The sequence below is a fragment of the Motacilla alba genome, chromosome 3, assembly GCF_015832195.1.
Source record: "Motacilla alba alba isolate MOTALB_02 chromosome 3, Motacilla_alba_V1.0_pri, whole genome shotgun sequence".
Classification (NCBI taxonomy): domain Eukaryota; kingdom Metazoa; phylum Chordata; class Aves; order Passeriformes; family Motacillidae; genus Motacilla; species Motacilla alba.
The window spans coordinates 49377820-49392670 of NC_052018.1; the positions used below are offsets into that span (position 1 = coordinate 49377820).

General features: G+C 39.4%; 1 protein-coding gene across 1 annotated transcript in view; it reads left to right on the forward strand.

Moving 5' to 3' along the window:
• The window catches only part of SLC35F1 (solute carrier family 35 member F1), a 225411-nt gene that overhangs the window by 186900 nt on the left and 23660 nt on the right, over positions 1-14851 (forward strand). Inside the window, exons 4-6 of the mRNA XM_038131759.1 lie at positions 2204-2363; positions 7630-7786; positions 12059-12111. Of these exons, the coding sequence (XP_037987687.1) occupies positions 2204-2363; positions 7630-7786; positions 12059-12111 (370 nt within the window). The remainder of the gene's footprint in view (positions 1-2203; positions 2364-7629; positions 7787-12058; positions 12112-14851) is intronic.

Genomic DNA, 14851 nt, shown 5'->3' on the forward strand with positions numbered 1-14851 from the left:
CTCAGTAGATCAGACAGTAGGAAGAAATTCTTCCCTCTGAAAATGGTAAGGCACTGGAACAGGTTGCCCAGAGAAGCTGTGGATGCTCCATCCCTGGAAGTGTTCCAGGCCAGGTTGGATGGAGCTTTGAACAACCTCATCTAGTGGAAGCTGTTTCTGCCCATGGCAGGGGGCTTGGAACCAGGTCATCTTCAAAGTCCCTTCCAATCCAAATCCTTCTATAATTTTATGATTCTATGATTCTCCATGTGATTTCTGTTAAAGAAAGAGCCTCCATCTTCTTTGTAGCCCGACATTAAGCGATGGAAATCTGTGCTGAGGTCATAAAATGTTAAATTAAATTCACCTGTTCAGTGCTGTACTAGGAGGGAATGTGGCAGAGGCCTTCAAGCCCTCAGGGAGAGCTGTGAGCAGGGGAGAAGTGCCTGCCTCCTTGCTGTTTGGTACCACCTTTGGCAGAGGAGATGGGTGTAGTGTGTGCCAGTGCAGCTGCTGAAGGACAGACATCCAGCAAGTGCAGGCATGATGAGTGAGTGTGGAGTGAGACAGGAGCTGTTGAGCTGGGCCCACATCCCATATGTTACACCAAAGGGTGTCCTTCCCTCAGGTGCCCAGGATTTAATGTGTGTGCTCGGTACTCCTGCCAGCAGCCCTCCCTGCCCCAGGAGACGGCTGCTCCCAGCAGCACAGCTCCTGGAGCTGTTCCTGTGCATGTGGAGTGTTGCTTGTGCGTGTCCCTGCCCAGCCCAGCTGCTGAGTGTGAGCTGGGTGTGCTCTGGGTGTGCTACGGGGGCAGAGCAGAGGCCCCGCACAGGCGAAGAAGCTTGTTCCAGTTCTTTCAGACTTTGTCCCTTTTTGTGTTCTGTCGGTGAAGGATGGAGGACTGCTGCAGAAAGTTTTCACTGTAAAGAGGCCTGACCATGACTTTTAGATTATTAGCTCTCACTTTAAATGCAGAACCTGCTTTTAGCATCGTCCGTTCCCATTTGTAATTTCCCTCATCTGTTCTGCAGCTCTTTGGGACTGTTTGAGCCAGCCAAGAGAAGCATGGTCCCACTGATACACTGGTTTTGCTCTGAAGCCTTTTGTATCTCACTGTCTGAGAAATCTTGAAATGGATGGGTTTTCACTGCACACTCCTGTTTTTCAAGGAAAATTATTCTCAGTCCAAAAATTGTGGGGTTTTTTTTAAATTTTTGCTGATTCCACAAATACACTGTTTATTACATATGTGTCCCACACACAAAAAATAGTTTTCTAAGAAGTAAAATTCTTGGAATAATCCAAAAATCTTTCTTTCTTCAAATAACATATGGAAGGACAAAGAAGTTAAAAGGGGTTTGATCTTTATTTGATAATAGTGTCCTTAGTGCTGAATCACAGTAAAGAAAAGAAAGCAAGAAACATGTTTTTGTGTCATGGTTCAAAGGGAAGAAAAATCAAACAACATCATCTAAAATAAAGGTAACAATATCTGGAGTGTTTTTCCCAGAACTATGGACACAATTGATGGTTCTCCTTCTTTGGTTGGTCCAGACATTTTCATTAGGAAGAAGATGCGTGTCATATAGCTTTGGCACATGCTGTATCAACTGGCAATGAACAGTAGTGTATCCTGCCCAATCTGTTAAATCCCATCATTAGTCCACAGAATTGCAGCTCTTCATTATCTGTATCCTTTTGGGAAGTGGGCAACTTGATTTTAGTCAAGTTTCTTGGGTGTTTCTTACACAGGATTTTTGTTTCCTGGTGACATGCAGTTTAGTTTCTAAAATATATTTTAATTTGAAAATCTGAAGGTCCTCTCACAAACATTTGGTACATTTCTTTTTATCACATCTTCTCTGGGCCTATTTCTTGATGTTTCTGAAAAAAACCCAAACAATTAAAAATTGCATTTCATATTTCTTTCAGAAAGTTCTTTCCTAGGGTATATTGGCAAGAAGAGTGAGTTTCTTGCACTGCATGCAAGATGGGGTTTTGGATTTTTTTTTTCCTTCAAAGGCATGTGGGACTCTATTTCACAGAGATAACAATGGCCACATGGGCCAGATTTTTCATAAGCATTCTGCATGCGGAAAACCCCTGATTTATATAGACAGACTTAATAAATCCAGTCAACTTGTGTGTTATGAACATTCCTAATATCTCGACCTGAAATGGCTGATGTTTATTTCTTGATTTTTCTTCTCTCTTTTGACAGCTCCTAGACTGTTTTGTCATCCCAGTGGTGATACTCCTCTCCTGGTTCTTCTTATTGGTACGATACAAGGCAGTTCATTTCATTGGGATTGTGGTCTGCATTCTGGGCATGGGCTGCATGGCAGGAGCAGATGTCCTCGTTGGGAGACAGCAAGGAGCAGGTAAGTAAGAATGAATAATGAATGGGTTGTGTGGCCAAGTTCTGTTCAGAGTAGCCAGTGACCAGTGTGTGTCAGACTGGGGCCAAAAAAATACGGAAATTTGGCAAGGAACTCTGAACCTACATGGATCCAAAGCACTGCACTATTCAGAGTTGTCGCTTTGTCAGAAGGGCAGAAAGGGGTCACCACTTAAGAGTCAGCAGTGTTGCAAACAGGTTTCGTGGGCCCTGTGTCTTAGAACCCTTTGCAAGTGGGGGGGGGACAAGCTAAATATTTGCAGTTTTGTTATCTTTTGGCTTAGCTGTTGGACTGCAAACCTCAATAGCTTCCTTTCCAAATTGGATGCATTTCTGAGTCATAAGCACCTCTCACATCCACTGTGTGCTCTTACTTCTCCTCAACTTGGCTTGTTTTTCTACAGAGGTGGGGTCACTTGGTAGGTGCTAAAACACATTGAACCTGTATACTACCAGTTGGATTTTGCACACAGTCTCATCCTAAAGCTTTGGCACTTGACTGTAATGTTTTTCAAAAGAACCTCCTTGTGTGTAAAATGTTCTTTTTTATGTGTGGCATCATATGAATAATGTGTGTGTATCTATTAATGCAGACTAGACAGAGTTAGATTTCATCGATCAACTTCCCCTGTCACATTGATTTCTCTAGTGCCAAGGCAAATGATGTGGGAAGGCTGGAAATTCTTTTCAAAGATTGTCAATTAGGCACAGTTTTCATTCTTAATTAAAAGCACTGAATTGTGAGCAGAGCATAATACACTGGGATTTAAAAATCTTGACTCAGCTTTCTGAATACAAATGCAAGTGCTGTAAAAACTGCATTTGCCAGAATGCTACTAAATAAAACAATGGAGTTTGTGGCAGTGCTCGCCATATCTCCCTGCCCCCATTACCTCTCTGTCCTTAATTCTGAAAGGAGACTTTTAGTTACTGGTCTCCTCCAGAAGCAGCCTTGCCCCCGCTGAAAATGAAATCATATACTCTGTACTATGTAACCAGCCAGCCAAAGCTGTGTTGGGAATGGCTGATTTCAGAGGGACTGAGATTTCAAACCAGGGTTCCAGAAGAAACATCCTGTGTCCCAGCAGTCTAGAGAGTTACATGCTTGAGCGGGTGAGCTGTGGATCAGCAGGAGCATGTGGGGCAGTGGAAGCAGACAAGGAACAGATTGAAGAGCACTGACACTTTGCCATCCAACTGCAGTAATTAGGTGTTATTTGCCATGTTCATTATTGAAGCATGGGTATAGCTGTTAAGTAAATTTGTCCAGAAAAATCTGTTAACATGCATTATTGCCTTTTAAATTGGACCTACACACGAAAAACTGTGTCCATGCTCATTGTTATGCAGAGAGATTGCAGTTTTTTTACTTTTTTTTAGTGGCATAATGATGTTATTAATGATGCTGTCTTTAACAGAGTAAAATAGATCATCTAGTTTAATTTCTTTGAAAGGCTAAAACTACACATTAGAATGTACAGATAAAAAGAATTAATGGCAGGAAAAAAAGAACAAAATTATTGAAACTCTTCATTAAGAGGTTGCACACCATTTATAGGATGTTTCCTAGAACTGGACAAACTAAAGTAAGGAAGACACCAAAAGAAACGATACTTTATTAGTCCTTAGTAAATGTTTCTGTTTATCTTATATTTTAGGGAACAAGAACTGTTGATACCTCTGTGGCCCTGTTGACCACACTGCTTACTGTATTAGAAGAGCCATAAGGCTCTGCTAGGTACCCACAGCATAAGGCAATTTAGCCTGCCAATGCTTACAGTAAGGGAGCATGAATTTAAAATGTATCACTGAGAGATTAAAAGGTATTTTCCAAACTGTCTGCAGGAATTAGGTGTAATGTGCTCACATGCTTTCAATTTTCAGCTGTATCCTCCCTGATATTTTGCACATTACTCAATGGGAAAGCAATTACTATTAAGTATTTAGAGCTCTATTATCTTACATGCCAAGTATACCTGAAAAAAACAGTTCAGTTATTCTGAACTATGAGTTACTTTCACACTTCTGCTCCTGCCATACACAGATTAAACCACACAGGTCTAAGTGTTTCATCCAGGTTTTTCAAAGCACTTCCTTGCTTTAACTTACAACAGTCTCCGGAAACCAGTCACATCAATCCTGCTAATACATATATCAGTGTTCAATTTAAAATGGGACTCATTGAGAGTGATTTTTAGGTATCATGTTCATCAGTAACTACAATCAAAAGCAAAGAGAAACACCTCTTAATGGCAGGGGCTGGGGCAAAAATGTGACAAAGAGGCCTGTTGGGAATGTGAAAAGAAATCCTGTTAGAACACAATTCACATTTAAAAGATTTGTGTTACACTATAATGCTATAACTAGTTCCCAAAACACTAACTCTGCTCTGGACCATATGCCTTCTCCACAGAATATTAAATATGGTAATAATAATTAATGTAAAGCTTGTTTTTCCAGGCTATGCCTTGTGTGTCTTCTGAAGAATGACCTATACCATTAAATTGGTGAAATACAACTTGATTATCCTAAAAGTCTTTAGAAAGCCTCTATTAATTGACATATGTTTCCTTAGCAATGAAGCCAGTAGATGCACGTGGATATTGCATGAAAATATAGGGATATGTCAGTCTTGGGAGAAAGTTCCAAAGTCTCAGCCTCTTGAGGAAGCAAAGATAAGGCATTTGACAACCAGGATATTAATTGCTAAGAAAGAAAAAAAAAACACATATTTGACAACATTTTTACACCAGTATATAAAGTTTTGGTGCACTAAATCCGTGGGTACCATGTATTACTCTATCACTGCATCTCAAAAAGAAGTCATCAGAAAATAAACCTGTATAAGCTATGGAGAAAGGTGAGAAAGCTGTTCAAGGATGTAAAATGGATTCAGATGAAGAGACTGTAGCCAGACTGGGACATTCCGTCTCTCAGAAAAGGCAAGAAAGAGACCTGTAAAGGTATATGAAGTCTTCAATTCTATGGGAAGGGTCAATACAGAGTGATTTTTTAAATACTTCTCAGAAAATTATGGGATGACTAATATGATTTTGAGGTATCCAGAGTAAAAGTTAAAAGCATGAAGTACTTCTTAATAGTAGGCCAAAAATATGTGAATTTTACACAAATTGATGGAGAATCCCTCAAGGTTTATTAAATTTGATGGTCTAATGTAACTTCTCTCTCAGAAAATGCCTGATCTACTGAGAACTGGCTGATAGAATTCCCTCTGTATTTCCCTATTTGTTTGTGCTCTTCTCAGCCACCCTGTGCTGCTGAGTACCAGAGGAGGTTCCAGTGTCAGTCTGGTGCTCTGAACAGATCTCAGCTCCCTCTTCTGGGAAGGCCCTGAAGGCTGAGGCTCACACTCAGCATGAGAGCACTTTGGGAAGAGCCATCAGGGTGTGATGCTTGAGGCCATCCCATCTGTGTGAAAATGCTCAGCCTCTGAGCTGCTTTTGTTTCACAGATGCAAAAGGATGATATTTTTGTCCCAGCAGGAGCTCTAAGGTCAAAAGCTTTTTCAGCAATACTTGCCTAAAGTGTCAGTGAGTAGGTGCAATAAATACCAAAAAAGTGAGTTCAGTGAGGAATTAATGGAGCCACTGTGAAATATGAAATGCATCAGGGGGATGAAGAAGTTTTTTAAAGTCATGACGGTTATTTTAAATTAAGAACATCTTCCATTACTGATTGCAAAATAAGACTAAAATAAGAAAAGAACCCCAACAACAGAACAACCAAATTGTGAAAATATAAATGGTCAAATATAAACATGTTGCCAGTCAAGAAATTCAGTGAAAGGTTGGATGAGTATGTGAAAAACAAATCTAGTAGTATTTGCTAAATACACAGAAGCCACATCTCATCTGAGCTGAAAAATGCTGGAAACTAAGAAAGTATTACTGGGAATATTTTACACTTTACTCCATTCCTATTGTCCTTAAACAACTTATACTTTTCTGGTGCTTGTAGCCAGTGTTGGAGTCAGGATTAATGAACCCTTGGTCTGTCCTCTTATGACTGTTATTATTATCATAAATTTCTTCTCCATAGAAATTTCAGCACTACAGTTTGAAATCGTAACTGAAGGCTTAAAAGAACTCCTTAAAGAAAAATATTGAAAATATAATTTTAAACCAATTGGAATGTTTGGTTTCCATTTTTATTTACTGCAGTGTATATTTTATAAATCAATTGAAATAAAACTTAAAAAGATAGGGACATAAAAAGTAAATCATGGTAATTTAAAAGAAAACAGGATTTCTTTAAAAAAAATACTGTATAGTACTTCAGCATTTCTGCTGAAACTTTTCAAAGAAAAATCCATTCTAATCCAGCATTTCAGAATATGGTTCTGCAGCAATATCTGACAGCTTTGTGAAGCTGTAGCTCTTGTAGAAATAATTTAACAAGCCATATGTGCGGAGGGAATTGCATGCACCAGTTTGCAAAGCTAGGGCCTCAGTTTTCAAGCTGGAACTTGATCTTGATCAAATGTCACTGCAGCTCTCCCCAGCACCCAATAATAAAATCTTGCAAGACTCAAAAAGATTTCAGTCTTTGATAACAAAATGTTTTAGTAATTCTGTATACCTGGAGGTATTGAAAATACATCTTCTTGTTCTTTGCATGCATAAGGTACCGCTATGTTAATTGAACCTCTTTTAGAAATCTGTCCTTATCATCACCTTGTCTACAACCCATCCTTCCTCCTCCCTTTCTTGTCAAACAGCTCCATGTGAGAATGAGGTCAATATTAGGTTGTAATGATTTCTTCACTCATTTCACAGGTACAAAGAATTTTTCAGTTGTCCTCAGATCTAAGTACTGAACATGTTTTAGACTGGTTAAATTTCAAGATGAGATGCAAACTGCTCTATAGAGTTGAGTCACATTCTCTCTGCAAAGAAAAAAAAGGTAGTAATAATAAAGTTAAAAGGATCAGTCTCTGAAGAGCGTCACTTGGATTCTATACTGGTTTTTTTACAAGTTTTCCAGAATTTTTTGACTTCTTCTTTCTACAGCAAGGAATATGCTCTCCCTCTGTCTGACTGAGGCTGGTGTATTGAATTATTGAATGAAAACTGTTCCAGTGACAGAATATTTGCATTCATTTTATTAACCCAGATAAGGGCTACGTAGTGACTGAGGAATGAAATCTGTAGGGAAGAACATGCCATGGTTTTGGACAAAAGATGGTTGTTTTGAGGCATTCTGATTTTTTTTTTTCTATTTATCCCTAGGTGAAAATAAACTGATAGGGGACCTCTTAGTACTTGGTGGAGCAACACTGTACGGCATCTCCAATGTCTGTGAGGAGTACATCGTCCGAAACCTGAGTCGGGTGGAGTTCCTGGGCATGATCGGGCTCTTTGGCTCCTTCTTCAGTGGAATTCAGCTGTAAGTGGGCAGGTTTGAGCTCACTGAGGCTCAAATAAGTGCAGCTGTGGCCTCTATTGAGATACATTAACCTCTCCTTCAAAATTACCCCTTTCCTGTGGAGAGCAGGAAATTCCTCTAATCTTGGAATTTGCATTGGTTTTCATATTTCAAATTGGTGATTTGAATAATAACACAAATTTTTTACCCAAGTACTCTAATTCAAGGACCATTGTCCTTGAGTAGTCACATGAAGAGGGAGAAGACATGTCACACCATCTTGCTGCTGGAGGACAAGTGGATGCTTCATGTGTTAGTCTGAGTGTGAATAACAAAATCTATAGCTTCTCCTGGTTCAGTTTTATACTTTTAAAAAGTCAATTTGATTTCTAAAGAGGTAGAAACATCCAGTCAGAAAGTATTTTACTGGTTTGCTTGTTCTGTGTAATTACATTATGATATGGAGGAAAGATGAAAAAGCCTTTAAGAAAATGGCCTTTTCACTTCAAAAATATTTAGCACATAGGATATTGTTGCATGGATTTCAGGATCTATGGAGTCTGGTGTATATCCACATGTACCTAATAAGCACCTCAGCTGCAAGCCTAATAGTTGGAAGGTGGCTTCCAGTGTTGCAATACTGTGACTGATGTAAAAGTAGCCCTGCAAGATTGCTGCATTTTGTGCAGGTCTGTCTCTGGTGCTTGTAATACAGAATGACTTTTGATTATTATTCCAAAACAAGTTGCTTCTCTACAGATCTAAGCTACACTGCTTCTAAGAACAGGGACTGATCAAAAAAACCACAGCCCATCAATTCCTATTTCAATAGTTCTATCTTTTTTTTTAGCTAGAAAGCTTAATATGTTTATAAGGGATCTGAACAAGTGTCTTAAAATTATTTATATTAACTAGTTGCCATACAAGAAGTTCCCTTTTAAAAAAAATATGTAATTTAAGAGCATATAAATGTGCCTAGTATCTTTGACTAAAGCATGTTTTTATATGTTTGTGATTAAGTAGATACTAACATTCTGAGGACATCAAAGCAGTGCCCTTGTCTTACTCTGTGTGTGTAAACTGTCATGTAAATGTCTCGTATTCCAGAATTCAATTGTTGTGCCATTCCTCCCTCTTGACCCTAGCAGTTAGTCACAATTCAGGGTCTTTGAGCTGTTCTGCTGGAGAGAATCTGCTTTTGGAATAAGGTATCTTTGTATAAAGAAGACACAACTGGAAGGAAACGATAGGAAACCATTTCTTTTGTGAAAGCCCGAAGGTTTTTCTATTCAACCTTTGGCCCAAAGGTTCACTCCAACATGTTTTTCTCCACCAGCCTCTGCAGCTTTTTACTGATGGTGCTTTTTGGGCACCTTTTGGAGTCCCAACAACACTTAGTTCATACCTGCGCCTTTTTCTTACCTTTACCTGTACTGAATAGCAGAAGTCGCAGTTATGTGTTCACAGAGATTTAATCTAACTAAATGTAACACATCAAAGAGAAGCCAATTCTTCATGTTAAGGTTGCAGGCTCTTTCTTTGAAAAACTACTGGCCACTTTGGTGCAATATAGGACCTTTAGATCCTCTAAACTGAAGGAGTCTTAGACTGTAACATAAAATAAACACACATGATGCCTGTCATACAGCAAAGGAGGAAGAGCTAAAGTGTCAGGGGAAACAGTGAATTAATGAGTAGAAAATTAATGAATTAATGTCTGGCTGATTACCCAGACATGGTAGAAAAAGAAGTTTAGTATGTTGAATATGATTAAAGCAGGGAGGAAGAATAAGAGATTAGTTTACAAGAGCTGGGGATGTTACAATTACCCAGCAAATGGAGATAAGGTTATCTGATGGAATCACATAATCATAACATGGCCTATTTTCCAGTGGCCCCCTGAAGGTCATCTGTTCAAGCTCCTACTCAAAGCTAGCTTCAAAGTTACATCAGGTTGCTTAGGAACTTGTTCAGTTGATTTTTTGGTATCTCCAAGAATGGAACTGCCAGTCATGCTGGACAACCTGTTTCAGTGTTTGACAATTTTTTCCCTTGATATTTAATCAGTTTTCCACATTGCAACTTGTGTCCATTGTCATTCATCCTTTTGTTGTGCACCTCCAAGAAAAGTATGACTACCTTGTCTATAGCTACCCATTGCATAGTTAAGATGGAAAATTTTTTGTTGTTTCCTCCTTTCCCGTTGCTTAGCTTTCTCTTCCTCATGCTAAGCAAACCCTGCTGTTTCAGCATGTCCTCTTACAACCTGCCTGACCATTGTGATGGTATTCCACTGTACTCCCTTCAATTTGTTATTGTCTATCTTGTTCTGGACAGCCCATAATTGGATACAGCACTCTAGCTGCTGTCTCACAAATCACAACCTTCAGCTTTCTGGTCAGACTTTTACTGATACAGCTCAGGATGCTGTTGCCCTCCTCTGCTCCAGGGACACACTGCTGACTTGTGTTCAGGTTGATGTCCACCAGGACTCTAAGGTTTATTGCTGGAAAACAACTTTCTATCCAGTCAGCTCCCAGCCTGTACTGTTTTAGTCACTCCACCTCAGGTGCAGGAGTTCATACTTGCTTTTCTCGAACTTCATGAGGTTTCTTCTTGCCCTTTTCTGTAGACAACATTATACATAGTCCACACATCTAGTCCATACCTCTTGAGTCTCTGAAGATCTTTAAGGAAATCAAGTTGTAAACTTTGCTAAAGTAACAGTAGGTTACACACATACTCTCATACATTTCCTCTCCTTTATTTACTGATCCAGTCACCTCATCATAGAAGGCAGTGCTCTTGAGAGCACTGTGCTGGCTCTTCCCACTGGAACCATCTTCATTTCCTGCAAGTGGCTTCTGGGTAGATTTGTTCCATAATCTTCCCAAAGGTTAGCATAATCTGGCTGGCCAAGCTATACTTTTTGTTCTGTATTAAACTGAATGTTGCATTTGTCTCTTTTCAGTCATCAGGGACCTCCTCCAACTACCTTTCCTCCTCCAACACAACCTTTCAAAGTCATTGTGATTCCAATTCTTCAGTGCCTCTGGCATCACTAAATGGCCATTTCTGACAAAGTTTCTCTCTCCCCTCTTTTTTCACATTGTAAGGAATCACAAGCCATAGCATATTGTTCTATACATCTTTTGTATTGGCTAAGCAATAATATGAATGCAATGCTCCTATGTTTAAGTAATGTGAAAATTTTTTTTCCAGACCAAGAGACGTTGCAGTTTGTTTTCATTATATTCTTCAGGAATTACTGATAAAAGAGACATATACCTTATGCATGCAAAGACATCTATAATTTAGTTATTTTGCAGAGAATATAGTCTTATTATTCTGTACACAGTATTAGATTTGCCTCGCATCAGCAGCAAGCAAATTAAAATATCCAGGCTGCAACTCTTTAGACTAGATTAATCTGGAAGGTGCTGGGCTCCTGTAGTTTTACTATTAGATTTGGTCTTCCACATGCCACCTTTCCTACTAGGTACTTTGTTTTTCAATCTGTATAATTCCATGTTTTATACTTGTTTAAAATAGTGTCCAGACCAGCATGCAGAGTTCTGCACAGCTGGATTTATCTGGAAATCACTCAGACAGGGAAAGCAGCTAGCTTAGCGAAGACCTAGCTAGACAAGATATCTTATCTCCAAGGGTCTGTTTGCCTGGATTGGGAAAAGCTGACTTGTTGTCACCTTAGAATTTTATGGATCTGTGACTTTGATGTTAATGTACAGTGCAAGATTTACAAGATACTGAGAGTGGACTTTTGCAGGTTTGCCCATCCTTCGCTTATTATCCTGACTTTCACTGCTGTGACTATTTGGTTTCTCTCAGTCTGTAACAAATCACAGTATGCTTCCCAAACCGGCCTGTGATATCTATTTATTTTACACTGCAGAGCTACTCTGAAGTGTGGATAACTCAGATAGCTATATTAATAATAATTAACATTCAAAAGCTTTCAGAATATTAAGTCAGAAAAGTACAAGAGGATTGAACATTTAGGGGAATGGGCATGTAGAGCAGGTATACAGAGAGCTGGAAATAAACCAGGAGAAATTGTGTGCTATCACATCTGATTACTGCCCTGAAGATCTTTCAAATACACAAGCACAGGGATAATGCCAGAGTAGATTAGCAAACTCTTGATTGCATTTGGTTCCTACAGAGATTTTTTGTTATAAGATTATTTATGTTGTTTTGTCCAGCATTTGAATTCAATGAGTGGAAGTAATTTAACTTCTGTTCTCTTACATCAAATTTTGCCTTCTCTTCTAGTGCAATCATGGAACACAAAGAGCTGTTGAAAGTCCCCTGGGATTGGCAAATAGGTAAGAACACACTTTACCTCATGGAAGATGGTTACTGAAGGAGGCGTGGAGACAGCCAGTGTTTGGGGAGGTGGGCGCAGAATTTCAGGGGAGCCCGTGTTTGTGACTTTTCCACTGGTTACTACCAAAGGTTGAGCTACACACCTCATAACTGTTCTTAAATGATGTGTCCTTCATTGCTGTGTTATGCCTTCCTTGCACAATCAGGTTAAGCATATGAATGCTGTAAGGTAACCATTCAGACAGCCGTGAAGTAAAACAATAGTGGGGTTCCACTCCTAAGATTCAATGCAACACTGGGGCAATAAATGAGGCAGTCATTAAGAGCCAGACCTTTTCAATGAAAGCCAAGGAAAGAAAATGGAACCTAACAAAATAACCTAAAAAATACTTGCATTGCATATTATAGCCTCATAAATTCACTTCCAGGAGGAGCATTTCTGTATGAAAGTGTTTTAATTGCTTTCCAAATAGTCTTGATGGAATAAAGCAGATGTGTCCTTTTAGACAAATTTTGGGAGCATCGTGCCCAATGAAGCAGTTATGGTGTTCTGCCAAGCAGGGGATTGCATTTTCCCATTTCAGTTTGGAAGCTGAGTTTATGACTCCCTTCTAATTAGTCCAATGAATTACTTGGTTTAAAAGCAAGTCGATATTTAGGGGAGTCTCTATAATCACTCCTTCACTGTTTATGACAATAGAAGAAATAAAAGAATACTAGTGGCATAGAGCTGATTGATTGCAGAGAATTCAAGCTTTAGCAATGCATTGACAGCAGCTCTTTACCTAGTTTCAGACTGAACATCAAAATGACAACTCAGAAGTGTGCAAAAACAACTGATTATGTAGGGAATCCCTGAGGGGAGGGGATACAAATTGTGGAATATAGTTGGTTTCTTTAAACTTGGTTCGCAATTTCCTTTCATCATCTTAAACCTTGATAAATACAGCACATTTTTCACAAAACATTGCACCTAGAAATCTTGGAAATTTGATGGTTGAGCTGTAAAACTAAGTGACAAATCAATTTAAAGTATCCATGGAGAAACACAGACAACTGTGTACTATAAGTGTATTGGCCTTCTTTAATCTGAGATAGTTAGCATAATTGCATCAGTGTTTGTTTATATTTCATGAGAAGAAGCTCAGGGACATAATTAATCTGATACTGATGGTACCAGTGGTCATAGCGAATTAATCTACTGTCCATGTAAATGTCATATATGCTTCCATGAGATTTCTGTTCAAACTCAGTATCAGTGGAATGTGCTATTAAAATAAGGTCTTACTTCATCTGTGACGCTGCCAAAATGTCCCTGAAAGTTGATTACTAATTCTGAAGAGTCCTTATGCTTCACAAGGCTGAGATCATCTTAGCAAAAGCATCATAGATATTCACTTGTTTTGTTAGAGCAATAATTGGAAATGTGGTGTAATTGAACATGGATTAAATGGTGACAGTTCTGTAGTTCTTCTCTTGCTTCCGCTGCACCTGGTGTACTTTCCATTGCACTGGCAGCGATACAAGATTGTCAAAAAGTGATTGACAAATCTGTATCAGGGAGTTCACAGCCTTGTCCTGAGTAGTTATCCACTGTGACAGACTCAAACCTGCAGTCCAGCAGAGTTAAATCATCAGCCTTCCAAATGGTGGTGATAAAGTCACAGCAGGCAACCTAATAAATAAATCAAGGTGGCCTGTTGCCGTCTGCCATAATTGTGCTTTTAAGATCAAATGAGCTACCTTTTAACTGATGCAAATGATTTTTGAATATAAAGATCTAAAGCCAATCTGTTATGTCTATCATGTTTAAAACAGGCTGTGTCCCTCCTGGTGTTAATTTTGGAAATTGCCCTGATACATATCATCATCTTCACACTTAGTGTGAATCACTGTAGCTCTGTTTGTATCCTTGAAGGTTTAAGTATTAATACTTGCTGACAACCAGACTGAAACAAGGATGATTTTACAGTTTTGGGAGAGTGGTTTCATATGAGACCATGACAAGTTTCATAGCGACAGATGAAATACTAACAAATAACTCATATCAGTTTTATTTAAGAGAAAAGCCGGTTTGCAGCTCCAAGGAAGTGTCCTTTGTTACCGGGGGTTTGAATATTTCTAAATAGTCTTTGTTCCAAGGCAGTATGGGAGATCATAACTGATTCCATTTTATGCCAATTAAACATTTGCTTTTGGAGTAAAAGCACAAAGGCAACATTTGTACATCATTGCACCGTGCAACATTCAACCACCTTGCTCAGTAGCAAGACCAGAAGTGCTCAAGTCATGTTGGTCTCTGTCCTACTTGGGCTGTATTAGAGTGGTCCCCAGGGACAGATCCTGCCTGTTTGTGTGAAGATACCAAGTGTAAGGAGAAATGGAGAAATACTGAGGGACTGGGGCTCGTTCAGCCTGTGGAAGAGAAGTTGCCTACAAGGAGGTTATCAAAAGGGCAGAGCCGAGGTCTTCACAGAGGGGCACGGCAGGAGTATGAGAGACAGCAGACAGAAGCTCAAATGACAGATTCAGACTGGATATAAGGAAAATTGTCTTCACATTGAGGGCAGGCAGGCAGCAGAGCAGGTTGCCCAGACAGGTTCTGGAGTCTGGGACTGCAGCACTAGAGGCGATTCCCAAGGGTGCTATTTGCACTGCATGGGTACCTGAGGAGGCTGAGGCTTCAAGATGTTGGCTTAAAACATATTTTCAGTCTCAAAATTGGCCCTCTAAGAAGTG